At 49.0% G+C, this 27,228-nt stretch overlaps 1 protein-coding gene across 1 annotated transcript; it reads left to right on the top strand.

Annotated features, from left to right (window-relative positions):
- The first annotated feature begins 663 nt into the window (after positions 1 to 663).
- LOC146592918 (TGF-beta receptor type-2-like) lies at positions 664 to 27,228 on the top strand. The gene is made up of 7 exons (XM_085310203.1): positions 664 to 1,058; positions 13,409 to 13,559; positions 15,436 to 15,638; positions 18,857 to 19,671; positions 20,365 to 20,506; positions 23,417 to 23,544; positions 26,734 to 27,228. Exons 1-7 carry the CDS (start codon positions 1,007 to 1,009, stop codon positions 26,944 to 26,946), a joined length of 1,704 nt encoding a protein of 567 aa, XP_085166329.1. The 5' UTR covers positions 664 to 1,006; the 3' UTR covers positions 26,947 to 27,228.

Genomic DNA, 27,228 nt, shown 5'->3' with positions numbered 1-27,228 from the left:
TGCATTTATCAGTAACTATTAAAAAAAATTAACTTCACCCTAAGGCAGGCTTTCGGCTGCAAAAAAACTTAGTAATATCGTTTCTTTTTCTGCCACACTCAATTATATTGATCATTATTTTAACACATTCTAAAGGATTGGGATAGATCATAGGGCAAGAGTTTGAGGATTTTACTCCTACTTTTGCCACTGATGGATAGCGCAAACAACCAAGGCAAGTTACATTTCTGCTATGTTTCACAGTTTCCCCTTTGTAAGTGGGGATAATATTTCTTGCGAGTTTTTGTAAAGCAGTTTGAGATCTTGGGGAGAAAGCAGCTATTTCAATGCTCAGCATTATTATTTTAGGCCCCGATTCAGGAAAACATACACGCATACATCTAAATCTTGCTGATTTGATGGGATGAAAGYGCCTACCTTAGGCTAAGCTCATACTGATGTGGTCTTTCTCAAAAGGCCCTAAATTTTCCAGTTGTGCCTATTAAAAACACAGCCCGTTGAAATGTACTTAAAAAATAGAGTTAATTTCTAAAAAGGGGAGGGAAAAGTAGTGAATTAACAGCAGCCCGGCATATCGAAGCACAACCGCCTATGCTTTATTCGGACGAAAGAGGCAGGCGGCAGCGCCCATGAGTTTTTGATTAGCCGCCTGCAGCAGATGTCAGGTCCCCTCCAAAGATCCTTGGGCCGTTTGGAGCTGGGAGCTGCTCAGCGTTGTCATCAGGAAGAAAGAAAAGCAAAAAAAAGTAAAAAAAAAAAAAAAAAATCAAACGCGCTCCTCGGAGCCAGGGCTCTTCCCCCGGCTCCCCCCCTCCCATATTTGTATATATTTCGGGAGGAGAGAGTTTGTGCATAAGCTGCAGTTCCTGGGCGGACCCCACGCGCAGCCGGGCTGGGAGCTGCCGGGGCGAAGCCGAAGCCGCCGCTCGGGGCTCGAGGGCCGCCCGCGCCGGGGGGACATGCAGCGCCCGCGGCCGTGAAGCCGGGCGCCCGCGCGAGCCGGAGGATGGGATCCGGGCAGAGAGCCGCTCTGCTTTCCCTGCTCCTGCTGTCCTCGGGTGAGTGGGGAAACGCTTCGGCTTGGGCAACGGACTCGGAGGGGAAGGGGGGTGTGTGTGTGTGGGGGGTGGGGGCGCTGATTTTTCCTGCCGCCGGCAAAATAAGCTAATCTTTGATTTCTCCCCCGATAGCGATTAGCCGGAGGGTTTGAAATAGCAGAGCATCTGGGGGCGACCGCTAGCCGCGGCGCTGCTCCGGCTGCGTGTTTCACCCCCAGCAAAGGGCGAGCGCTGGACCGGGTGGAGGTGGCTGCGCGCTCGCAGATGTCAGTGTTTACAAAAAAAAAAAGAAAAAAGAAAAAAGTGTATATATATGTATGTATTTATATAAGTCAGYATTACTTATTGCAAGTTTTTATTTTATTGGGTGGGGGGATTAAAAGTGGCTGAAGTTCACCACTGAACGAGCTGGCTTCAGTGGTGTCCAGATGTGGTGAAGTTTGCCGCTCCGAGCTTTTATCAGCCCYGGTTTATGTGCTGAATTAATCAAACTATTAAAGAAGGAAAGAAGCAGGGAGAGGGGGAGGAGAGCTCTTTGCAACAACATCTGGTTATTCAGCAGCCCTTTCCAGCACTTACGTAAAGATTTCTTTGCAATAAGTGCTCTGTTTAGGTTTTGATAGCACTTCTTCAATACTGTAGATAAAATCCTCCAGCAGCACTTGAAAACGTGCCCATCCACGGTTTAAATTCTCTCGTTTATATCTTGATGATTGTTTCATAACAGCGGATAGATCTGTATATAAGTGAGTGTTATATACATATCTCCTAAATATGTGTGCGCGTCTGYCTGTATATACAGTACCTACGTATGTGTATACACACATATATCCCTATATAGAATATATTTATCTATTTGCATGGACAGTGGGACTTTTTACAGTGAAATCTTTTGCAAACACAGACCCGTTCCTCTCAACACAGAAATTTCAATGCAGCTGAAATTGCTTTTTTTGCCCAAAGCAAGGAAGTATTAGGATTCGTCCAGGATTTTTGCACCCAAAAGAAGTAACCAGAGACAGGGATCTTCATCTACATTTGCTTTACGTAGGTCCCCCTATCTACAGAAGTAGGAARTGAAAGTAGTTGATCAGTCAGCAATTTGTGCGAACGCAAATACGACTCTTAGTGCAACCGCTGAAGCAGAGCGCCCCAGATGAGAGGATTCAGAACATAAAGTCAGGCTGATTTTTGGAAAAAAAAAGAAAAAAAAAGTTGCAGAAAAATGTAGTATTCACTATCATAGATAAAACCGTGAAGAATGGCTGAAATGTAGGATGCTCTACTGGCAACATTACCCTGCTAAATTAATCACATTTGAAGCAAAACTGAAGGAAATACTACAAGCCATTGTTTAAAGCACAGGCTTGGGCCATTTTTTGGTAAGAAAGACGACCACTAATTATCCTTCAGAAATACCTAATTTTGGAGTTATTTAACTTATGGTTTCCTTTTCCTAAAAGGCAGGGTTTTAATCTGGAAGAAGCCAAACCAAAACATATCATGATTACTAAGTTCATCTGAAAGGTTACGTGAGCGATATGGTGACAAAATTTGCCTCGGTATGAGGAAAAGGGGGAAAAATAAAGTGCAGAGCAGGCTCTCTCTTACTAATCCAGCTCCCTGGTGACACATTTACATGGGCTACATCCAGCTCCCCCACGCGTGGCGTAAGAGACCGACCCGGCAGCACTCCGCAGACATTGCAAGTACCCAGCACGCCTGCTTTGCACTGACATTAAATGAGAAGGAACAGCAAGTTCCCTGAAATGACAGAAAATATGCATTCAATTATACTGAAAACAACAAATTCCACCACTCATCCAGCCCGGCTTTAAAGAGCAACAGCAGCAGTTTGGTGACAGCAGCAAAGTCGCTCCTCTTAGCGCAGAAATTTAAGTATTATCATAAGGGAAATGGCCTTGATTTTATCCCCGTTCTCCCAGAATAACTCTGTCAGCACCAGCTGACCATCTTCAGGGACTTGGTTGTTCTCCCTGAGAGTTTGCACCAGGGCAGGTGAGACCTGAATTTAGGCTCCATATGGCCTGTTTCTACCCCTGTAATCACTGCCATGGTCATCAAACAGCATATCTGACCATTTTCATCCATCTGTGATGGAAAGACTGTGAGCTTAAAAAAAAAAAAAAAAAAAAACACGCAGCTACTGGATTTCCATAATTCTCCCTGGTCAGCTCTCGAAAGGCATATTGGTGTTGCTTTGAAGTATCCATCAGCCTTAAATTCTCCCCCATGGCAGTGGCTGTTGGAGGGCAGCGTTTCTACATTTCTTTCTCAGCAGAACGGGGAAGACGGGCAACTTCCCCGCCGTGTCCTAGCCCAGGAGCCGCTGCTGGATTGCAGCATTGCACTGGTGCTCAGCGCTGGCACTCAYGCTGGAGAGGTTCTGGGGGAGCCTAGAGACTTTCAGTGTCCTTAGTTTATCCAAGAGAGACTTGGGAGGGGACCCAGGTATCATTTATGAAGAGCTCCCAGAGGAGTTTTCGGGCAGAGGGCTTCCTGKTCTATCAGACAAAGGCAAAGCAAGATTCCCATGCTGCACACTGAAACCAGGCATTTACATATCAGAACACGACACAGTAAAGTTGTTCCAGCAGGTAATTCCCAAACTCAGGACACAGTGATATTTTTGTTGCTGAAATCCTTCAGTGACTGCAAGACTATCTACCAAGAGTCCTGTGGCCCATTCAGAAGTCAGGGGCCTGCTATAGGGATTACTGTGTTGTACATACAGAAACACTCTGGCCTTCAAGTTTATAACTAAGAATTTGTCTCCCTTGTGTTGAGCTGGAATCTCAAAAACCTCCCGCATGTTTCTGCCAATCAAAAATAGGGCTCAGCACTGGCCATACAAGCATGGGAGTGAGCCACATCTAATCTCATAGGCGAGGAGGAAAAAGCTCCCCACATCTCACAGCTGTTAGGACAACCGCAGAAACACAAGCACAGTGTCACTGGTGTGATGACAGCTCTGGGGGCCTGAAGCACCCAAGGAGCCCAGCAGGACACCCTTGGGCATCCCAGCTCCAGAAGGGGACATGAAACGCAAAATCCAGCAGGGTATATGGTGCTCATCAGGAGAAGGTTGTACCCCRTGGGATATGCTAGGGAGCCTGCCCAGAGACTGTAGAAGAACGTACACTCAAATTTTGGAGCGATACCTCCCATCTGCATGCCCAGAGCAGTGCCTGGGAAGGCACACACCTTATAGATGGGTATTTTTAAAAAAATACTGCCGCTTGGTCCATGAATTTGCTTTCCAGGGAGGGAGGAGGCACCAAAGGAGTTGACATTATCCTCACGTGAACCCATCCCATTTCRTTCCTGGTTCTCCAACACAGCCTCTGCCCAGCGCTGGATGGGAGCACCAGCYGCATGGCCACTCGTCCTTGGGAAACTGTAGCCTGTCTGCCGACGGCTGCTGTCCCACCACTCGGTGCCTCTCACAGGGCCATCTTTTGGCGGACAGTGGCTATCTGAAGCCACGTGCTCCTTCCTGCTTATACAAACCAGCCCCTCTTCCCCCAGTGAGCCTCTTTGGCTAAACATATAGCGCATATATAATTCATAAATCACAACAGGGAGCTCCAGGGCTGTCAGCAAAACATCTCTGGCTTTTGATCTGCTCGAGAAATCCCTGACCTATCCCAGGCTCCTCAGGCAGCTCGTTCAAGACTTTGGCCTCTTATTCCGAAGGTCAGCAGAGCTCAAACCAGGGGCCGTGCTACCACCAAAACCCCAAGGGCCAAGGAGCTAACTGGGACCGTGCCATGGCGCAGGCGCAATTCAAGGGTGGGAACTCCCAGGTCAAAGCTGAGCTGACAAGAAGGAGAGAAGGCAGCGTCACCCCGTTTCAYAGGCAGATATATCCTTTTGCAGCAAGGGGACCTCAGGGCGTGAGGCTCAGCCAGAGCAGCAAAGCCAAGACCTCCTCTCCCAAGCCGCTTGGTGCTCGTACGTGGGCCCCGTAAAGCCAGGCAGCAGGGCTGCTCGTGGCTGTCCTCCTTGAGAAGCACCACGCTTTGCTTCGCCTTTGTTTTAAAAGCCAAAATGCCAAGGAATAAATTTATAGCCCTCAAGACAGAGGGGGAAAAGGGCAAGAAAAAAAATCTTGGCAGCACAAGCCCAGAGACCCCTGCTGTGCTGTACCTATSAGAGCACCCAGGGAAGGCGATGGGCAGCTCTGGGTTCGCCTCTATCTTTCCCCAAACCTGACACGATTTCAGCTGTTTGGCGTAAGTTAGACCGACTTCCAGGCTAAGAAAGCCAGTGGTGTACAGCTACGTCAAATGCGCAAAAGCAGGCATTTCCTCTCTCTTTACATCTTAAAACTTTGATCAGGTTTGAGGCAGGTTGGTCGCCACTAGAGCCGGTCAATTCTGTACGTCAGGGGTGAGTTTTGAGGGCAAAGACCTTTCTAAAAAATAATGCCATAGAACTGAAAATTAAAAAGCATCTTAAAAAAAATAAAATAAATCAAAGCTGATTTTTCCTGCTACTGCTGTTATCAATATTTGAAAATGATCACAAAGATACTTTTGTGAAAAGATAGTAGTAAAAGTATTCATCCAGCTGCATTTGTGACATTTGTTAGTTCTGTTAAAGGTGGAGACCTTAACAGATGTATCCAGCATACTCTCCAAGTACGAAGAAAGCRGTCATTGGCCTTAGAAGAAGATGACGGGGGCTTTTATTCTAAGGAAGTATTCAACTCTGTTGCCTATTCCCTACAGCTTTATATTGTTGCTTGTTTTGCTCCATCTAGTTTGTTTCCTCAGGACACGTCTTCCTCTCCTCATAGCCATAACCCTCTGCAATAACGTTTGCTTTCTGTCGAGGGCTGCGGTGTTGTAGCTTGCCATAAACTGATGAACTCTCCCATGGATTGTCATGGTTTTGGGGAAGTGCAACATCTGATCTTATTTAAAAAGATTTTTTAAAAAAAGCAGTCCCACCAATGAGACAAAATGAGCAGCTCCCACACACTTTGCTCTGTTCAGAGCTAATGCTTAGCACCGCGTGCCAAGTGAAATCCTGGAMGAGGCCTCCATTTACGAGGGCGATAAAGCCACTGATGGCTGGCCGGCTTATCAGAGTTGCAGATTAGCACTATGTTATCGCGGTGTCAGACCCCAGCTGGGGGATAACACTTCCTTAGGGACCTTCAGAGACACTCGGGGAAGCAGAGGGGCGGCTCTGAGCTCTCTTGGCCCAGCTCAGATGYTCATCCTTGAATTCAGGGAAGACAACTGTGGTCCTGCTTCCAGAAAGGATCCGTGAGGACCATCAGTGCCGTATTTCTTGCTCTTCCTTTGGTTTCTCTTTTTATTGCAGTCCATGTAGGGCTGAATTTTTCCTGCCAGCTGCTGGTAGCTGTCAGCATTTTCAGAGATGTGGGAGAGCCTGCTTATCTTGTAATCCCCTTCTGCAGCCCACGCTCCCTCCAGTTATGCTGGTTCAGGACATACCCTTTCATGGAGCTGTACACTGCAATGTTTTGCTTCCCATTGATAAGCCAGGAACATGCCTGACAGACGACAGCTGATTTACACTAGAGCAAACGTGCCTCGTCTTTGGGGCAATTAATGTCTCCAGCTGTACATTGCAATCTGCCAGCTTGCAATGAACTGAGGGATATTGCCCACATGGACTCCAGCAGTTCTAAAAAAAAAAAATCTTAACTGAAGTGGTATTACCTTTGTCAAAAAAGGATTATTTACAGCTGGATTTAGGATTTAAAAAAGAAAAAAAAAAAACTTTCAGCATTTGTAGTGTGCAATTTGCGGCTATTTGCAGAAACGAGCAGTACTGAGGAGCTGATTCGCAGCTCCAGCGATGGCAGCTGCTGTGTGTCACTTTGCAGAGTCCTGTGCTCTGGTCTGATGGGACTCACAAAATGGTTGAAGCAGCACTGCACTGGACATGCTTTCCTTGGGCCTGCAGCAACACTCACCACGCTGCACGCAGCAACATTTTCCTGGCTCCATGGCATTAGCTCCGACCCAGTCCCAAACTCCAGGTGACACCAACTGACCTAGTKGCTTCCTCTGATCACTAGTAAGGCAGCTCCCTTCCCTAGTACGTGAGCATCTCCTAAACTTTTGAGTTTCCCCCCCAGCAGCCCTGTGAAGATGCTCCCTCTGGGATCAATAGCCTTTTCCTAGGTTTCTGATTCTGGGAGGCCTGAAAACACTCACTGAAGTCTCTGCCCTACTAGRGTTTTTTTCCCTTCTTTTCCTTTTCCCTCTCCTAAGAGCAACGATGGAAGACAGATTTTTATCCTGATCTTGTCTCACTTTGGCCATTCCCAAAGGAGATGGCATGACTGAGCTTTGTATTGCCCCAGTGCAAGCAGCATACACCCCGTTGGGAAGATCGTACTGCCAGTGCTATTTCATACTGCATCTGTCTCTGGATACCTAGGGCTGGTTTCCTCCTTTCCCAGCTTGACGTATCCTCATGTGTCAGACCAGCACACAGGCACCAATTCTGTCAAGAGCCGTGCACCTCTATGTGCATCTGGGCAGTCACCCAACTTTACCAAGTCAGGAGCTCAGACCTACTTCCACAAAGGGCCTCTGGTGTGACGTGACTACAGGTGCTCCCATGGTCTTTACGACTAAGAGTGGTATAGATTTTTCTTTAAAAATACTCCTTGGCTCATTGAATAACGTGTACCTGTGCCTTTTTGGCCCCTGCACAGAATGAGTTGCTGCTTACCCTCTGACAAGCATGTAACAGAGCTGGTCACCAACTGATGCAGCTGAGACATGGCAAGAGAGATCTGTCCAGTGTTGCTCGATAACTTTCTGCCTGGGAGAATCTGAACAGTCAGGTGGAAGAAACAAGATCAGCTGCTGTCTTTCCACATAAAACATTTTTCCCATGGTAGATCTATCCCCAGATTAGCCCCAACCAGTCCACGATTGGGAACAAGGCCCTTCTTACAGTAGGGAGTGACGCACAGAGCCATAAGCGATGAGCAGTTGAATTAATCATCCTTCTTCAAATAGACCGAGGGGACAAACAGCCACAGAAACAAGACCGGGGATCCCCTGGGAGCTCAGTTCCTGCCATGTCTTTAGTATGTCAAAAGGCGCCCTGGGACGGTGGCAGAGCGCAGTCCCAGGCGTTCCCACCAGCTGCACAGAGCGTTGGCTTTGGGGCGCGCTCACCCCAGCACGCATCGACTCCAGTTTTGCACGTTTGCTCTTTGCAAAATAGCACAAGCACGTGCAGCACAAGCTTTTCCCGTTGCCCACAACGGGCTGCAGCTTGGAAGGAAGCTGTTGGTTACTCGGTGGCATTCAGATTGCAGCATGTTACAGGCAGCATCCCAGGGCAGGAAGCTGGGTTTAAAAAAAAGGCACTGCAAAATCAGGAGATCTCAGAGGGCAAGATAACAAGCTAAGGATCGATTTGTCTCAGTTTGCCCGTCCCTCCATGCTGAAGGAGCAGCTTGGCTCAGCCCTACGGCCACCGTGGCTCCCTCGAGCCACGCTGCAAGCCTGCCCCACGCGAACGCTGCCGTCCTCGTGCAAGGCAGGTCTCTCGCAGGGCATCTCACAACCACGCAAGCTCCCACTGCACCCACAGGCAGAGAACAAGTAGCTCAGGCCCCGCCAGCAGGACTCTTGCAGAGCAGTGGTCCCATTCCTGCAAAATCCTTACCGTCTGCTTTCAGACAGCGTTGCATCCCCCTGGCAGGCTGCAATAAGTCCCTTTTGTTTTAGCAAATTGGAGAAATATTCAGACCAAATTGAACCCCCCAACATACAACGCCTTTATGTAGATTATGGCACATTCTCAAGCTTCTTAAAACAGAGTTTTAAAAAGAGATCAAGAAAATGAAAGAGAAGAACACACCAGCATATCTACCTCGTGCTTTAGGAAAAGGGAGAAAGGCGTAGTACCCGTGTCCAGGCTGCCCACAAGTTCAAGTTCACTCTGACAGCACTAATTGCTTAATTATTGTCAGATCCGGTCTAAACRAGGGCAGAGCTTGACTATACGTAATAATTTTAGCAGCTGAAARGAACAGGCAGTGCTGGAACAACTCGATGACAGCACATGGATGGAGAATTAACAGCGTGACAAGCCCTAGGGCAGAAGCACACTATCTCTTGCAAGCCCTGCTTGCCTCAGGTAACCAAAATACTACAGAGGCAGAAGCCCCACAGCCTCACCAGTCACAAAACTCCGCAAAAGTTATTAAGAGCAGCTCCAGCCTAACGTCTCTGCGTTGGCTCATCACAGCCCCTCTACCAGATGGTAACTGGAACGGGCGCCAGGAATTTCAAGCGCTCCTCAGGAAGTTCATCTAAATCATCAGTAAACCCCTTCTACTTACAACAGAGTGAACCCAGTTGCCCAAATGTGACCCAGATAATGTTTCTGACATATTTACCTGCTTGGATGATATCTTTAAATTTTGCTTCCATCTACTCACAAGGGTCCAGGATTCCTGCAGAGCCTCAAAAGTTTACACAAAACTAAATTCCACAGCATAATATGATAACAATAACAATATTTTTTTAAAAAAAAATCTCTATGCAGTACCATTACTTGTACTGAAGTAGTCAAGCCAGAGCAATATCTACAACCAACCTGCAGCTCACTTCCTTTCACTGTTAGGTTTATGGTCTCACCTGTAGTGGGTCTTCCTGCAAATCAGGTGCAAATAAGGGGCAAAAGCTGCAATTAAATAAACTAGATAAGACACAACTGTTGGTAGCTTCAGAGAAACAACAACAACAACAACAACAACGGCAACGGCAACGGCAAGTTGTAAAAGCCAGTGCGTGCCTTGCACTTACGGGTAGAAAGAACAAGACTAAGTTACGAACCTGTGTGACTAAAGCGACCTCTGCACTAGGGCCAACAGAGCACTGAGGCTTCAAATGCTCCTGTGGACCGTATTTCTGCTGACTTCTGAGGGCTCAAGCATGCCCCCAGAACTGCCACCAAACCCTGCTGGTTTTAGGGCAGCTTTGCTCGCGCAGCAGGTCCATACAAGCTGACAAGCAGTTGCAACAACCATGCGGAGCTGTGAATTTGCCCATGACCAACAGCCTTCTGGCCCCTTTTGTCCTGACCCATCCAGGGCCCTGGAGATCGCAGTCTCAGGTCACCACATGCATGTCAAAATTGCAAATGCTGACACTGTTACATGATCTGTGGGCTCAGAAAGGCCTAATTTGGCACTTGACTTGGACTTACTCTTGACCAAAAGCGAGTATATTAAGTGAAGCAGGTGCTTAGGTGCCTTGGGGAACCAGAGGGAAGTGTTAACACCACACAACAGGGTGTCCTCCCAGCCCTTAACTCTACTGGTGTTTAAGTGCATTGACAAAACAGACCCAAAACACACGAAATAGTTTCAGCTGTTTCTGAATGTTTCAAAGATGTGGTGCAAAACTGTGTTGATAATCCTTTGCAATCCTTTGTAGCGCATGAAGGCAGTTCTCCCATGGTGTTGGGTCAGGTCTTAATGAACTTTGGGACCTCCAGGCATTGTTCATTTTTTAAAACTTTAATGTCAGACTTTGTTTGTCCGGTAATTTTTATATTTAATAGAATTGTCCAACTGAAAGAGAACCATCAGCATAACAYGTTTCAGGGAGTACCAGCAATCCGTGAAGATGTTTAAAAGCACTGAAGTCAAATGAACTTTATTACCTTAATCATTTCATGCAGAGAGTAAACAGGATTTATTTATGAGGTCCTGGAGCATCCAGCAACCTGTGTTTCCATAACACTTCTTAACAAGTTGCGTTCAAGCCTGGACACAAGCTGCCCGTGTGGAGATGGGGAAAAATCCTTCAGGAATCGCTTTGCATTTGGGAATGAGTTTCACTCCAGCCCCTTGAGAACATTGGCTTTCTACGGGTGTAAAATCAGCGGTGATTTCGTAGTGTACGGATGGCTTAGCCGGTTGCATAATGCTTAATAAATAGATCCAAGGGAAGTAATAGCAAACACATCATGCAGCTGGGGTCCTAGCTCGTGGCACCAAGCGGCTGGCRCACTTGGGCATTTTAATAAGCCTTGACGATAGCGATAGGTTACGGATGGGTTGGACAGACCTCTTGTAAAGATATATCTCACAGCAGAGGCATACCCTAAGGGCTCAGGTGCAGCTCCAGCCGCGAGGGCAACACACAGGCCCACGTGGAAGTCGGCAAGTGGCCGAGCTCACGGGTCCGGCTCTATCTCTTGCTCTCGTAAAAGGTATTACTTCACCCTATAAATTTTCCTCAGGGCACTTTGTAAAATTGGAATAGTCCTGTAAACAGAAAGAGCGAGGTTCGACGATTGAATTATTTACTGCAGATTATTCCTGCGGTGGGAGAGGGGGCGTTTTGTTGGGATGTCGGCGCTTGTGGTCCCCGGGGGAGCGAGAAGGCGGGGAGCCGGCGTGGGAAGCAGCGGTTGGTCCAACACAAACCCTGGTGCTGCTTTGCGCAAAAAAGCAGGGTTGGCATGCAAAACAGAGGCCCCGGGGCCCCGTATCTCCATGTTCGCCTGCTCCTGGCCTGGAGGAGCACGTGGTGCCTGGAGGTGCTGCTTTGCGGGATGCCAAGGACTGTATGTAGGGTCCTGTATGCAAGGACCTATATGCAAGGACCTATATGCAAAACACCTACATGCAGGGAGCTATATGCAAAGGACCTTTACGCCAGGACCTATATGCAAGGACCTATATGCAAAAGACCTATATGCAGGCCGTTCCACCCACCCGGTGCTGCCCCGCAGAGCCTGCGGGTGCTGCACCAGGGACACCGCGGCTCGTCCCACCTCTACCTTGCTGCTTGTAGACGGCGAGGGAGCAAAGCTGGGAACAGAGGGGTTAATGGCTACACGCTCGGCGCCCAGGCCAAGACTGTAAGTGACTCCCTATTGCTATTTTGAAAAAAAAGGCTGCCTGGAAAGGGAAAGAAAAAAAAATTAGAAAGGAGGTTTACTTTACAGCCGTCCTTATTTCATCTGCAGAGTTTATACAATGGAAAATAAAAGCCAGGGTACGCAGCGGCGAATCATTTCTGTTTCCTTAACGGTATGGAAATCGTTTTGTTTTTATAGGGGAAAAACAAACGTGAACTTGGTGCATGTGTGCGCGCGCGCGCAGGCAACTCGCTTCGCTGCAAAGGGCAGAGCAGGGAAAGCCAGAAACAAAAAAAAAAAATGACTCAGAGGCCGTAGGAGCTATGAGTCACTCGAGCTGTTGTTGTTTTTAAACGCAAGCGAGAGCGCGATATGGGCGATAATTACGGGCGCGAGCTCACCGGCGCGGGCGCCGTGCTAAACTTGAAAGGGATATTTTCACAAAGGGAAAAATAATAATTAATAATAATAAGGGGTAGTTACCGGCCTGTTCGAAGAAGGTCYGGGTAGACCGGGCCGGGGCCGGGGCCCGCTCCCCGGCCGCCGCGGGCAGCGCGGGAACCCCGCCGCGGGAAGCGGCTCGGTCCTCGCGGGGCGGCCTCGCCGCGGGCAGCGGAGGAGCCGGCCCCGCTCCGGGGCGCGGGGGAACCGGCCTTCCCGTGGGCCGGACGCCAAGCTCACCGCGAACCCGCCTGCCGGCGGCTTCCGAGCGCCTTTCCGAGCGCCGCTTCACGGCGACGTTGACCAACCGTGCTATCCACTGGCTCCCACCGCCTCCTTATGGCTTCAATTTATTTTTGGACTACTCGGCCCCCTATTTAATTAGTTTATAGTTTGTTCCAAGTTTTGCTTATCCAGCTCTTTTCTTTTATTCGTTGTTTCTTTTTTCTTTTGTTTTTTTTTTTTGAAGTTTGTATTTTGATGTTTAGCGTTTGCCTCGGCAACATCTGGAACCCCTTTGTGGAAGCGCGTTGTTACTTCTGCAGCTCGTGCAGCGTTATTAAATCATCTGAGCATTAATATTGGAACCGTTCACCTGGGTCCGATCAGGGCCGAGAGGAGCGATGTGGCCGGGGAATCGCACCTAGGAGCTAACGGCTCGAGGCCACACAGTCCCGCGGGCGCTCGCAGCGGGCTTCATTAAAAAATGATAAATATATAGAAGACACTTAGTCGTCTTTTTTTTTTTTTTTTTTTTTTTAAGGCAAAACAGCAGCCTTTCAGCAGGAAGTTTAAATTTAGCTGGGATTTATTCCTAAACCTAGAACAGTTCATTCACCCTCGGTACAAAAATAGATACAATCTCATACCCGCGAGCCCCACGCGCGGGGCGGCACGTTTCCGAGCGCGTTTCCTCGCCGGAGCAGGCGGCGGGGGTTTGGGGGAGCGCGGCGGCCCTGCTCCGCGCGGCGCCCTCACCCTCTTCGCCCGCCTCTCRCCCGCAGCCTGGCGCGCCGGGGCGCGCCGCAGCCTGAAGACCAACCTGTGCAAATGGTGCGACTCGACGCCGCCGGCCTGCGAGGAGCGGGTCTGCTACAGCAACTGCAACCTCAACTCCTACTGCGAGAGCCCCTACGAGATCTGCGTGGCCATCTGGTGAGCCGCGGCCCCGCGTGGTGGGCCGGGGTGGTGGTGGTGGTGGTGGTGGGGGGGGGTCCCTTCCTCTCCCCGCGCCCCTCGTCGGCTCCGGCGCGGCCTCGGGCGCGAGCCGTGAGGGAGCCCCGCGCCGGCGGAGCGGCCCGCTCGAGCTCAGCCCGCGGGGATCCCCCCCCTTCGCTCCCCAGGAGCAAAAACCGAGAGGAAAACGTGCCCCTGCGGGGTCTCCCCCCACCCCCCGGCCCCCGGCGCCCGCCGGGAGGGACGAGGGCCGCGTCCTGCCCCGTCGAGCTCGGACCGGCGGCGGGGGCGGACGCGGGCCGCGCAGAGCGCTGAGCGTTCCCAGATCCCCGGCGGGGTGAAAGGGCAGGGGAAAAAAACATAAAAACCTCAGCAGCACGATTCTGACGCGAGCTTGTCGCGGTGCTGAGGGCCTGGCCTGACACAGACTGCCGAGCGCTGGCGGTGAAAGGCCCTCGCGGGACGTCGGCGCTGCGGGCTTAGACCCAGCGCTGCAGCTCTTGCTTTTGGGAGCCGCTGCGCTGTCACGGACATGACTTTTCAGGATGAGGCCTTGCGGTGGTTTTTCACTCTCCTTGCGCTACCTGGTCCTCTGCTCCGTGCCCAGAGGCCACGGGCCTCTGCCCCGGCCTCGGGGGGGGACCCACGAGGCCGGCACCACGCATGGCCCATCGCTGGAGAGCTGCTGGTGGCCGCAGCCCCCGCAGCTTCCTCCTCCGGCAAAACACAGCGACACGCCACGGCCGCCCCCTCCCCATGTCCCTGCTCCTCCGTCCCATTCCAGCCCACCAGGAGGTTTCTGGTTCGTCCACCTTGGTATCTAACTTCAGCTCCACCAAGACCTCATGGTGTGCAATGAGGCAGGTTTCATGCAGAAGCTGCTCAGTAACTGAAGCCGTTGTGTAAACACGGACRCAGCCCGCGGTTCCTATGCTTTCAGAAGTCAGATAAACTTCATGGCACGATTTTGCAACTCTAAAGGTCGAGACATTTCTAGAAATAGTCCCGACTAGCTGCACAAGTGCTCTGCTCCTTCACGTTATGGAGGCAGGAGCAAGTGGTCATCCAAGGACAGGACGCGAAACCTAGCAATTAACCCGGGAACTCRGCCACCGGGCTGCGAGAGCCCAGAAAACCACAGCACGCTCGTCGGCTCCACCTCGACAACACCGGCCCAGAGAAGCAGAATGACAGCACATGGCCAAGCCATCTTCTGCAAGCAAATATTTCTATCAACACATCCCCTGGCTCTCTCGCAAGCAGATGATGGGTTTKGGGCAGCAGAGAGCTCAGCAGCTGCTGAGGCAGAGATGCTACCGCTGAAGACTCGCGTCGCAGTAGGGAGATTGCACTAGGCAGAAAGAGGCAACACTTGCTCTGGAGGCTTCACTTGGGACCGCAGGAACAGCAACAACACTACGGGAGGAATTGCATATACGTCTAACCTGGCCTAATGGCTGGGGWCGATATAAGAGTGATCTTGCTGCAAATCCCGTGCAGGGCATGCAGCCTTAGCATTGGCATTATGTGATCCAGCAGGTGGTTATTAACCCTTGAAATATCTCCTGGAAACAATCAGATTCTTTGGCTCAGATCCTACTGATGTGTGCTAAAAAATTTCATCATTTGGAAGCTATAAACAAATTTAACGAAGTTCCTTCTAAGCATGTGTAATTCGAATTTTATACCAGAGCAACTGCAAACAAGTCATTTGCTCCATGGCTTAAAAAACTAACGATTGGCACAGGTTTAAGATGACATCCGGGTGACACTGGGATGACAGGCCCAGTGCTGCTGGCTTTCTGAATGCCGAGGCTCTAGTCTAACGCTTTCTTGATTCTTTTGGCACTTACAGGAGACAAGACAACGAGAGCATCAGGATCAGCACGCTCTGCCACAACCCCCACCACCCCATAGAGAACCTCATGGTCCCAAACTACAACACCTCACGTTGCATCATGACCTACCAGCCCAGTGATGATGGGATCATCTACATCTGTGGCTGCGTCGACGAGCAGGAATGCAATGACAAGCTTATCTTCGAAAACCACACCAACGGTGAGTATTTTCATTAGCGATATTTAAAGCGGGGAGAAGCGCCCAGTGCTAATGACAAATAACTCTCGCACTGGGAGCTGCAGGGCTTGCACTTCCAAGAAATGGAGTAGCAGATGCCACGCCAGAACTGTTTCAACATCTTCTTTGACCTCCTGTGTAAACACTAGCTAATTTTTTTACCCGGTTACCACTGCACTGAGCCTGGTATTGTCTGTGGCTAAAACACCCCTGCCAGAAATGCCTTCGGTCTTGGTTTGAAAACATCAGGAGATGGAAAAATCACCCTATCTTCTGGTCGGCCGTGCCCTTCGGCACGAGGCRAATCGAAACCCAGAAGCTGACGTAACCCCAGAGTGAGTCAATGCTCTGAAAGCTTTAAATAAGCCACGCYGGGGCAAACCCTGCACCCTCCCGGGAGCCGCCGGCGTCCAAGCGCGGCTGCGGGGAGGTGGTCGCAGGGGAGCCGGGCACCACAGCGGCATCTCAGCGCAGTTCTGCAGCGGCGGTTTTCTTTGGCAGGGAAGACCAAAGCCCCACCGGCRCTGTAGACCTCCGTAAACACGAGCAGAGCTTGGCATGCATGTAGACATGGCCAAGGATCCAACAAGAGCTGTAAATCCGCATTYGGGAAAACTAAGAGGCAGCTGATTTCTGCACCCCAGGAGGGGTGTATGCTTTGGAAAAGTTTCTAGTTCGATCCCGAGCCTTTGGGGTYTGGTTTAAACCTCTGAAACTCAGAGGGGACCAGGCTTATCCGAGCACCAGCCCAGCAGGCCTTGCAGAATCKGACCCATAAGAAAAGCAAAACAAAATCCCTCTGATTTTCCATAATTACAGAGCAACAGAATGCTGAAAACGAAGCTAAGTATAACCTGCAAGTTGGCAGCATAACTTCTCCCACAGCGTTGGGGGGGGGGCACGACATAAAATGCAAATTCTCAGAACAAACAAGCCACTTTTAATAAAGGTAAGCGGTGCTGAGCTTGGCAGCTCTGCGCTTCTCCCAGAGCCAAGCACAACAGGTACGCGCGCTTCTAGGCAGAGATAGTCAAATCCCAAAGGCRATGCCGGGGGATACGGTTTCACGCAAAAACCGACAACTGGCTCATTGGCAATGCSGCCCCCACCAAGTACTTTCCCAAACAGGCTCCTGCTGCCAGCCAGCACACGCAGCCCCGCGGATCAGGCTAAGGGCGTTACAGACCTTAAGCGGCCACGCTGCCGCTTTGCCTCCCTGGCTAWGCCAGTGCCTCGCGGCACGAACGAAGCCGAAAACTTTGCAAGCTCMACACTCAACACCCCTCTGCGCTAACGGTTTATGTCCTTTTCTACCGCTTTTGCATTTTACTTGAAACGTTAACTTCTGATAGCCTTCAACGTTGTAGACCAACTCCAAGCAAAGAAATAACTAATACAGATAAGCATTTCTCTGATGGAGGAGGCAGGCAGGATTTTTCCATTAATTTAGGCACATAAAGGCCTGTTTTTAGATTATGGTTGCTCTGAAGGGGCTACACAGATGCACCAGAGCTCACAAGTGATGCTCCTAAATGCGCAGAGGCGTCCCAGATGCAGCCTGGAAGCAGAAGGTGCACGGATGCATCCAGAAGATACTGGTCACCATGAACAGCATGGAGTCTTCTCCAGCCAACCCAGCTTGGCCTCGGAGGTCTGCCTGGCCGCTGGCAGGGAAGGAAGGACAAATGCAGCAGCGCTTGACGATATTTGGGGTTGGAAGTCTGCAATTATTTTCAGAGAAAACAGCAGCCCGATTCATTTTCTGTRGGAGAGATCTAAGCTCTTCCACAACCCCACCGTATCAAAGGTTTTGCATTGGGAAGGGGCATCCTCACCAAGAAATTTGCTGAAGTTGTGTTAACTTACTCTTTGCAGGACTCATGCACAGAACTCCCTTAAAAAAAAAAAAAAAAAAAGTCTTTCTCGCTTTCTTTAGCATTTCAGAGATACGATCCTAAGCATCGGGTAAATGCATTAAAGCAGTAGGTGATATCCAGGCCTAATGCTTTCCAAAATAAACATATTCCTGAGTTAGTTATTGATTTATATCAGTTTAGGTTGATCTTGTGGTTTGAACTTGATGCCTATTTTAGAAACGCTTTCACAGCCTTGCAGAAATTAGCTGCAGCAGATTTTTTGAAATTTGCCAAGTAAAATAGCTAAATGCTCTGTTTTTCCAGAACCTGAATTATGATCTGCACACACTGAGGTCAAACAGCAAGAGTTTTGCTTATGGAATGATTCTTATCCCTCTTCCCCTGGGTTATTATACTTGGCAGAAAAACCTCTGAGTAAGATTTTACTTGAATATCTCTACTGAAGTCAGCATGTTTATTCCAGGAATTGCAAACATCAAAGGATCAGACAATTATATGTTGTGCGAGGGCTGTTGGGGTTTTTCCCCCCCCCATCCCTGATGATGTGAAGGCTGATAGAGGCTTAAAAGAAAGAAAATAAAAGCAACCATTCCTGGGCAGTAGATGGGTGCCAGTGTTGTAGCACAATGCAAAACTAAATATAAATACTGGCAAATGACYGAAGCTATACTCCTTCACACGGGTTATGGTGCAAGGCATCCCGCTCGCTCTGGTGCTTGCCTTCAGACATCTCCGTGCTCAGCATCTCCTTGGATGGGCCCTTGGAGGAGACATGCACAAGAGAAGGCGCTGGTCACCAGCCATGCATGAGACCTCCCCGGTCCTCCATGCCCCATCATCTCCTCCAGCCCTTCACCTATCCCTTCTCACTCTCCATGTTTAGGAGAGCAACAAAGCCACAGCCCCAAGCAATCTCAACTCTTAGTATTTTCAAAATGGGCTTTCTAGCATTGCTTTACCCTCCAGCTTACCCTGCACAAGTACAATCCGTGCTTGCTGGTAGTATAGAGCCTTTGAACAGCACCTGAGCAGTTTGGGCTGCATCCAGCAAGGTCTTGCACACCATCCGGCCCAATTAATATGGGACAACATCTTGAATCCTCACTTGATAAATGGAACTAAAATGAATAGCCCTCTAAATAATTGCATACATCTGAGTTCTTACCCTTTGCTCAGATGGGATTTGTGTGCAGTGTGCATTACGTCCCTGCAAATGACTGTACTTTATTAACTGCTTCACATATTTTCCTCCTACGCATGATCAAAACAAGATGTTGCAGATCCTTTGCAGCCGCACATTCATATTTGCTTCCCTTCCTGCAGGATACTCCATGCTGCAGAGCAAAGAGGTCATCCCAGTGGCTGCCATCAGCCTCCTGCCACCGCTGCTCGTGGCCGTGATGATCACAGTGATATTCTACCTCTGCCGCACGCAGAAGCAGAGGAAGCGAGCCAAGGCATGGAGCCAGAAACACACACAGCACCCGACTTTGCCTGACCGAGGGAAGGCCGCCGAGCGTGATGAGAAGTTGTCGGTGATGACGGATGACAATCAGGCCAGCATGAGCTCTACCTGCGCCAACAGCATCAACCACAACACCGAGCTGCTTCCCATCGAACTGGACGAAATGGTGGGGAAAGGCCAGTTTGCCGAGGTCTGGAGGGCCAAGTTAAACCACACCAGCTCAGGGCAATACGAGACAGTGGCTGTGAAGATCTTCCCCTGCGAGGAATATTCCTCCTGGAAAAATGAGAGCCAGATCTTCACGGACGCCAGCCTGAAGCACGACAGCGTCCTGCAGTTCCTCACAGCCGAGGACAGGGGATCGGGGCCCCGGAAGGAGTACTGGCTCATCACTGCCTACCACAGCCGGGGCAACCTCAAGGACTACCTGTCCCGGCACATCCTGAGCTGGATGGACTTACAAAAAATGGCAGGGTCCCTCGTCAACGGGGTGGCTCACCTCCACAGTGACTACACCGCCTGCGGCAGGCCAAAAATCCCCATCGCTCACCGGGATATCAAGAGTACCAACATCCTGGTTAAGAACGAGCAGGAGTGTGTGCTCTGCGACTTCGGCATTGCGATACGCCTTGACCCTTCCCTGACGGTTGATGACTTTGCAAACAGCGGGCAGGTAAGTACGACCCAATCCGCATCCCTTCATCACAGGCTACAAACCCACCATACACCACAGGCAGCACTTCACTAACACCACACACACCCTTGCACTGTCAAATGCGGGGTGTCAGGTAGAAGCTGCAGCCCTTTGGAGCTGGAGGATCACTCTGTGAAGCGGAGGGAGGGGGCTCGTTGCATGACTCTCCAATGTGCTATGCCAGCTTGCAAAGCTGAAACCTAACACGTGAGACTGGCCCACTGGATAAATGCTAACCCTTCAAGGGCAGTTAAGTAGTAACAGCGAGTGTGATCTTTCCTTCAAAGTGACGCGCAGATGCCTTGTGCAGTCCCTGAGCAGCACCCTGATGAGCTTTCTAGCCCATGGCATACTGATGTGATAGAAAGGACACAGATCTGCTTGGCTTAGCTCTCCAAAAGAGATGGCATAGGAGAAGCACATGGCTTTCAGAGCTATGGCTCAGATACAGGGGCAGTGCCACTGGGAACTGCTCAGGACAAGAAAGTCAAGCAGTTGGTGAAGACCATGTGAGGTCTCACCTTTAGAGCCCCCCATGGGATAGTCCCATAGCCAGAACACATTGATGCAGTGTTTTTCACATTTTATCACCTGCAGCAACTTGCAAAAGTCTTTGCCCATGTGGTCCCATGAGCTGGCATTTCTGCTAATGTCTCTCCTCTTTGCGGGCAGGTGGGCACTGCCAGGTATATGGCTCCAGAGGTTCTGGAGTCCAGAGTGAATCTGGAAGATCTGGAGTCTTTCAAGCAAATGGATGTCTACTCCATGGCCCTGGTTTTATGGGAAATGGCCTCCAGATGTGAAGTGGTAGGAGGTAGGAACATTGCACCATATTTCTTTTGCATATTTTTGCTCCCTTTGCGTACAGGGAACCAACTTCATGATCCTCCATGGTTCGTGCTCTCTTTACCTGAAGCAGTGATGACTTCACTCAGCCTAACTGCTAGGATGCTGGTGCTCATCTTGCACAGCATTTGATTTCAGATGGCTTATCTCTAGAGGGCTGCTGAGGGTGGGTGGCAGATTCCCCCAAGGGCCACTGTGCACCTAGCTACTGGCCTCACGTGAAACCGCACAAGGGAAACAGGCACCACGGTCAAGGAGCAGGAAAGGGGACCCCACTGCTTTTGGCTGCAGCTGGAGAAATGTCACTGAAGGAGGCCTTGCGCTCTAGGAAGCCCCAGTCAACGGCATCAGCTCTGTCTGTGCCCTGTGGAAGGCCTCTCTCCTGCCACAAGAACAGACAGTCCCCCACATTTTCCACTACAGTGACAACACCCAGAGGAACCTCACACTCTGCGACTGCAGAAATTAGAGACACCCTCTAGGCCTGGGTCTTCTGCAGACCTGTGAGACAGCCTGGTGAGGATAGTTCAGAGAGGTCTCTTTGGCTCTCTGTTGTGGTATGAGGGGGGTTGTTGTCCCAGGGCTCAGTATTTCCTGGTAACAAAACATTACAGAGCAGAGTATGGGAACATGAGGGAAAACACAGGCAAAATCACAACTTTTCTGGGGCCTGCAGGGATTTTCCCTGTTGAGCTCTGCAAAGCCAGGATTTTATCCCATATTTCCAGGCAGATCTACATCCAATTCAGCAAATGTAGATCCAGAACTCTGTTCCAAAAGTGACATGATTTAGACCAGAAAGTCCACTGGGAGGCCCAGGACCCTACTCTTCAACAGTGGGGACAGCCAGGAAAGTTCCCCACTCTCCAAAATTTCAGACGTAGGGTCTCTCCAAGGGGGGGCACACATACTAATACCTGACATAAAGACTCACCCGAGGTGAGTAAGGGCTTTGATCATTTGTTTTAACTTGTTTAACGAAACACAAGGCACCAGTCACTTGGCCTTGCATGCACAATTGCAATCTGGCACCCGCAGCACTAGAACGATCCAAATTCTAACACTGGTTGTAGAGTAATTGAGGTTGGAAGGGACCTCAGGGGGGTCATCTGGTCCAGCCCCCGCTCAAAGTGGGGCCAACCTTGAAGCTGAATCCAAGTAACGGCTGATGATGCAAACAAAAGCAAACAGGAAGAGTCAAAGTTGGCTCCTTCCTTCCTACCTCCCCCCCTTTCCTCAGCCACAAAGACTCAAGACAATGCCAGAGAGTTTACGTTGCAACAGGGACACACAAACTCCAGCCTCTAGCAATGCCACGCTCCCTCTTACTTCCCATAGTTGCATCTTAGCCTCAGAATTTTTGTGTAACAAAACATTTAATTAACCACCTTGGTGTTATCCCCTGCCTGTCATTCCGCCTGCTCCTCTCTCCTCTCTTTTTAGCTCTCTCTGGTTGTTTTTTTTTGCTATTTTTAATTTCCTTTTTTTTTCCCCTCCCATCTACTTCCTATGCCCATTGAGCTGCAAGAAACTCCCCTCCTCAGCAAAAAAGTTGCCCCAAATCTTCTCCTTGCTCAAGAGCCTTGCCTGGCTCACACAATGCCACATACCATTTGCAATGGCTCCAGACCCCTCATGTCCTGGTGCTGACCCTCCCCAGTGTGTTTATGGTGTTTCACGTGCCCATAGCCCTTCCAGAGAGATGCCACAGGACATACGTTGCAGCCCAAGCTCAGGTATCAGGAAAACAGATGGGTTTGATAGCACATGGGTCATCAGTTCTTCCTTTCAGCAGGATAAAATCTCTCCTAGTTCCCCAAGCAGCTCAGCAGTGACAAGAGGGAGCTATTTCTGCAGTTCTGGAGACTCCGTTACAGCTCTGCATCTCGCAACTTCACGTGCAGAAATACCTACCAGCGCTCAGGCCTGGAGATCATGCTCTCACTGCATTTATCAAAGTTGCTGCTGTGAGTGGGCAGAGTGACTGGGAGCCAGAAGCAAAAATCCCTCCCCATGGAAAGGTCTTGACATGTTTAAACGGCTTTGGAAAATACTGGTTCCCTGTCCTGCCCCTTCTTTTCCTTGACTATTTCTCCACCAGGGATCTTCACACACAAATTCAGCTGCCCCAGTCATAAAGACCACTGCTGTGCTCCGAGGAGTTGTAGTTCAGCACATGTGAGGGGGCTTGACTCCAAATGCTACCAGTACTTGGAGTTCTACAATAAGACACTATTGGTCTTGTCATTCAGGACTTCAGAATTTTATTTGGGGCATCAGGAATACCCCTTATGCAGACTTCGACTGATATCCTCAAAGTCCAAAATACAGCCCCTTCTGCAAACAGACCCTCAAATCAAGCCAGCAGCCTGCTAGCAACTGAGTGTCTGTGCCTGGCCCAAAATATGCCACCTCCAACTCTGACCAGAATTATATTTATCATGGTACTTGGGGTGGGGAGCAATACAACTGGCAGAAATCACGGTGGCCTCTCACTTCTGCAACATGAAATGTTTTGTTGGCATCCCACAGCCTGGGGTTGCTCTTCTGCAAGAGTCATTTCTCATCCGAACCAACTCCTGCCCATCTTTCACCTGCATACCACATTTTACCTGCTAGAAATGTGTTTCTTCTGAAGACTGAGTCCAAGCAGTACCTTTTGAGTACAGGGAAGGGGTCAGATGGTCCATTGGTCCCATTTCTGAAACCCACTATCACCCAGCACTATATTTCTATGCTCAAATTTTAAAAGGTTTCCAAATAAGTTTATTTTTGTAGACTGATTAATACAAATTTATTCCCATCCAATGGACCATATCAAACCAGAGCAGAGAATGCATGAAAAACATCCTGTAATGCTCTTGTTGCTTTCTTGCAGAAGTAAAAAATTATGAGCTACCTTTTGGGTCAAAAGTCCAGGAGCAGCCCTGTGTGGATACCATGAGAGACATCGTGCTGCATGGCAGAGGGCGCCCCGAGATCCCTAGCAACTGGCTTGTGCATCAGGTAGGCTAAGAATAAGCAGCTAGCTAAGAAAAGCGCAACCCACATCATCCAGCTTCACTGACCCGATTCAAAAATTGCATTTTCAATACAAATGCAGCTCAAAACATCTGGGTCACAAAAACATACGACAGCTGTAATTGACACAAAAGCAGGCAGATCTCCTGGGTCCTACTTCCATGCATTGAGCACACACGGGCTAACACACGCAATGTGTGATTTTTTAAAATCTTACCTGACTTTGGCATTTCCTAAATGTCACGCGTCTCACAGAAAATTCCATCCACTCAGCAGCAGTTCAGATCATCTGAAAAACAACCTAAAACATTGGGTCTGCTGGGTCACAGAGCCTTACAAGGTTTATTGCTCGGTCAGTGCAGATCGTTTTGCAGCATCTGCCCACAAGAAACACTATTACTTCCACTCTGAGTGGATGTTGTTCACAGCCAGAGTTTAAGAGCAAGCACGTAACTTCACAGTCTCAGAAGGCCATATGTTCCCTACAACATCTCCTCCCAAAACTGCCTTTGTCCAAAGACTCACAGTACCTGAGCAACTGAGGCCACAAACAGCATCAAATTAACCTCTGGTTTCTCCTAGAGCCTCACTGAGTTTATCAGTCAGTGAGTTCACCTCTGAACTATACCCAGACTTTTTCCTTTATGGAGGTGAAGTAAAATACTAGAACTGGAAATCAGAGTTACTACATGTTTGGAGCCTTTGAGCATTCATCTTAAACATTCACCTCCCAGGTTCACTGATAAACTTTGAAACCACAGGGAAAATATACAGAAGCTTGAGCTGTCAAAAAAAAGAAAAAGAAAGAAAGAAAAATCACACTTCAATAGAGCCCAAGTATAACTGCACTGATGTATAACTGTGCTGAAGAAGGGCTGCCTGCAATTACTGTCGAGAAATAACGTTGCTGTAGTTGGGTTGGTCGAACATGTAAACAAAGCAAGGTTTATAAGGTAGTTACTTTTATTAGACCACCTAATATTCACTGGGGAAGAGAAACAGAAAAGCCATCTTGTGTTCCTGAAAGTTTTCCTCTGGCTAATATTAGCTGATCTAATAAACATCTCCTTACAAGCCTAGCTTTACATTATTTTCCTGGCATTTTACAAGTCTCTCTAGCATGCAGCATAGGGCAGCACCATCTGCTGGAAAAATAACAGAAATCCACCTTTTTGTGCCAAACGCTGCCTCTGGTCTCAACCACTTCCTTTGGGGAGAAAGCACTGGGTGACACCAAGAAAGGGAGACAAACTACTCACCTGGATGTGGAGCACCCACAGACATTCCCACCAACAGAGATAAGTTTGACCCAGAGCTCAAAATGCTGTTTCCATGTTCCAGCCATGAGGTTCCCTCTTGTCAAATGAGGACTTAAACCCTTGGCAACCATTTATTTTCCAAAGTCATCTAAGACCCCAGGTTTGCGTGCATCCATTTCCCCGAGGAAGCTGACTCGAGCAGGGGCCTTACCCAGTGTGCTGCCCACCAGCAGCCCCAGAGCAACTGCTTGTGAAGCTGCACAGATGAAGCATATCGTGAAAGTCTCCCAGATAAAATTAGGCTAAATCCTTGCTTCTTCCTTACTTCCCCATCATTAAAAAAGTGTGGTTATTTAGTTCTAGTTTACAAAAGTTGAACAGACTGTCGTACTGGCTCAAGCAAAGGGCTGGTACGGGATGGGAAAGAGCAGTGGGAGCTTCACTGCTGCCAAAAATATACCCGTAAAACTATGGTCAGACAGTGCCCAGCTCCATTTGAAAATCTGGGTTACCAAGTGTAAAACCCAAACAAAGTCCATTCTGTGTGCCTAGGAAAATAAGATGCTCCAGTTGTGCTGTTCAAAAGGGCATCAGCAGGCAAACTTTAAATAAACGTCATGATTTCAGGGCAAAATAAGCACAGAAAAATCTAATGATTACACAACATGACAGTGCAACACTATCTGAGAAAAGGCATATTTTAAAAGCTTCAGCTAAGCCAGCTCATTTTTACCCGCTAATTATCCTCAAATCCTTTCAACGAGGCTAACGAATGAATGATGTAAGAAGTACTGGCATGTACCGTCTGTCAGTTCTACCGCACAATCCTGTTCTCTCTAACCTGCGGCCGTTATGGCAGATTTAATATAATAAACCTCAGTGCAGAACAGGCAGTTCTCAGAAAGGTGCACAAGGACAGGGACACTGACGGTACGTCTCCGTAGGACCCGCGGTTTTCTTTTGTGTTGGTATGTGCAAGGTTTTGGGGCTCTTGCTTGCAAATTAAGAAAATACACAAAACCACTGAAAAACATGAAGCTTTATTTAGAATAATGATTTGCCCAGTGTGTTGCGACCTTTTTTGACAATGACATAAAAGAAAATAGCAGATGATAGGGATTACATAGTCAAAGAAATGTTCAACATTTCTTGTGCTATCTGGGTTACTAGCTTAATAGGGGGAAAAAATACCAGCTGAATACCATCATTTTATTTCTAAGTCTAAAAATATTGGGACCCTTTTCAGAGCACTATGCAACTGAAAACAAATCTGTTGCTGGGAATTGCAACCATTGAGAGGAACTTAACGTGTTCTGAAGCACACTGCAAAGTACCTAATCTCACAGGAAGACAGACACCATTTTGTGGTGAGAAAATCGCTCTGCTGTGCACTGCAATGAACATTTGGCATTGCTCATCCTTTCAGAAAGCTGCCAAAACAATAAGTCAGATTTAATAAGCTTAATTTTTTACCCTCCCCATCCATCCTGGCATACCAGCCCAGACAAAGCCTGGAAACCAGGAAGCCTGGGCTCAGCACCTGTCTTTCCCTCCTAATTTTAGTATGCCCGATGCGAACAGAGAAGGCTGCGAACAGGAGCTGGAGGGCCAAATTCCCTCAAGCTCCTTCACAGTCCCCTAGTGACTGCAAACTGTCTTTCAGGGCAGGTTTCCTGGTACTGAGGGAAACACTTGGGAGCAGATCCCACACCAACCGAGGCCGCTGCCATAACGGGAGCGGTGGTAGTAACGGTGCAAACTGGCGTTTGCCACAACTCACCAATGCAGTTTCTTCCTGGGCTTAGCTTGGCCAAAAACTGTTTCTGCAGGAAGTGCTGCAATTGCTTTAGACCAGCTTCCATCCAGCTCTCCTTCCTCCTGCTTTCCAGTCTAATTCCGGCCCTTCCGATTGCAGGGGATGCGTTTTCTGTGCGACACCATCACGGAGTGCTGGGACCACGACCCTGAGGCTCGCCTCACGGCCCACTGCGTGGCCGAGCGCTTCAACCTGATGGCGCAGATGGACTGCGACGACATCCTCAACAACAACACGGACAACGACGCCGGCAAAACTACATGTCCCAGCGGGGAACGCCAAGGCAGCGATGGGAGCAGAACCGTGCAGTGATGCAGCAGGCAAAAAGAAGTGAGGGGAAAGGTGACAAGCATTTAGCTCGTGGTAAAAAGCCCTCGCTTCATTTTTCAAAGCGGAGCTAAGATCCAACACGTAACTTATTTATAAGACCTGTTTCATCCCACAGATACAGTGCAGAAAACTCTGGAACCAGTACTTTGGCTAAAGTGCAACATTGTATATGAACTGATTTTGTACTTACTTTAACTGTATAATGATGCAAAGCATTTCTTTTATTATTTTTTAAAATAATAATGTTTAATCTTTTATTAATAA

This window comes from Rhea americana, unplaced genomic scaffold (genome assembly GCF_003343005.1).
Source record: "Rhea americana isolate MKP2758 unplaced genomic scaffold, rheAme1 scaffold_313, whole genome shotgun sequence".
In the NCBI taxonomy this organism is placed as follows: domain Eukaryota; kingdom Metazoa; phylum Chordata; class Aves; order Rheiformes; family Rheidae; genus Rhea; species Rhea americana.
Note: the sequence above shows the minus strand (reverse complement) of the source record. Positions and strands in the feature narration are given on the sequence as shown.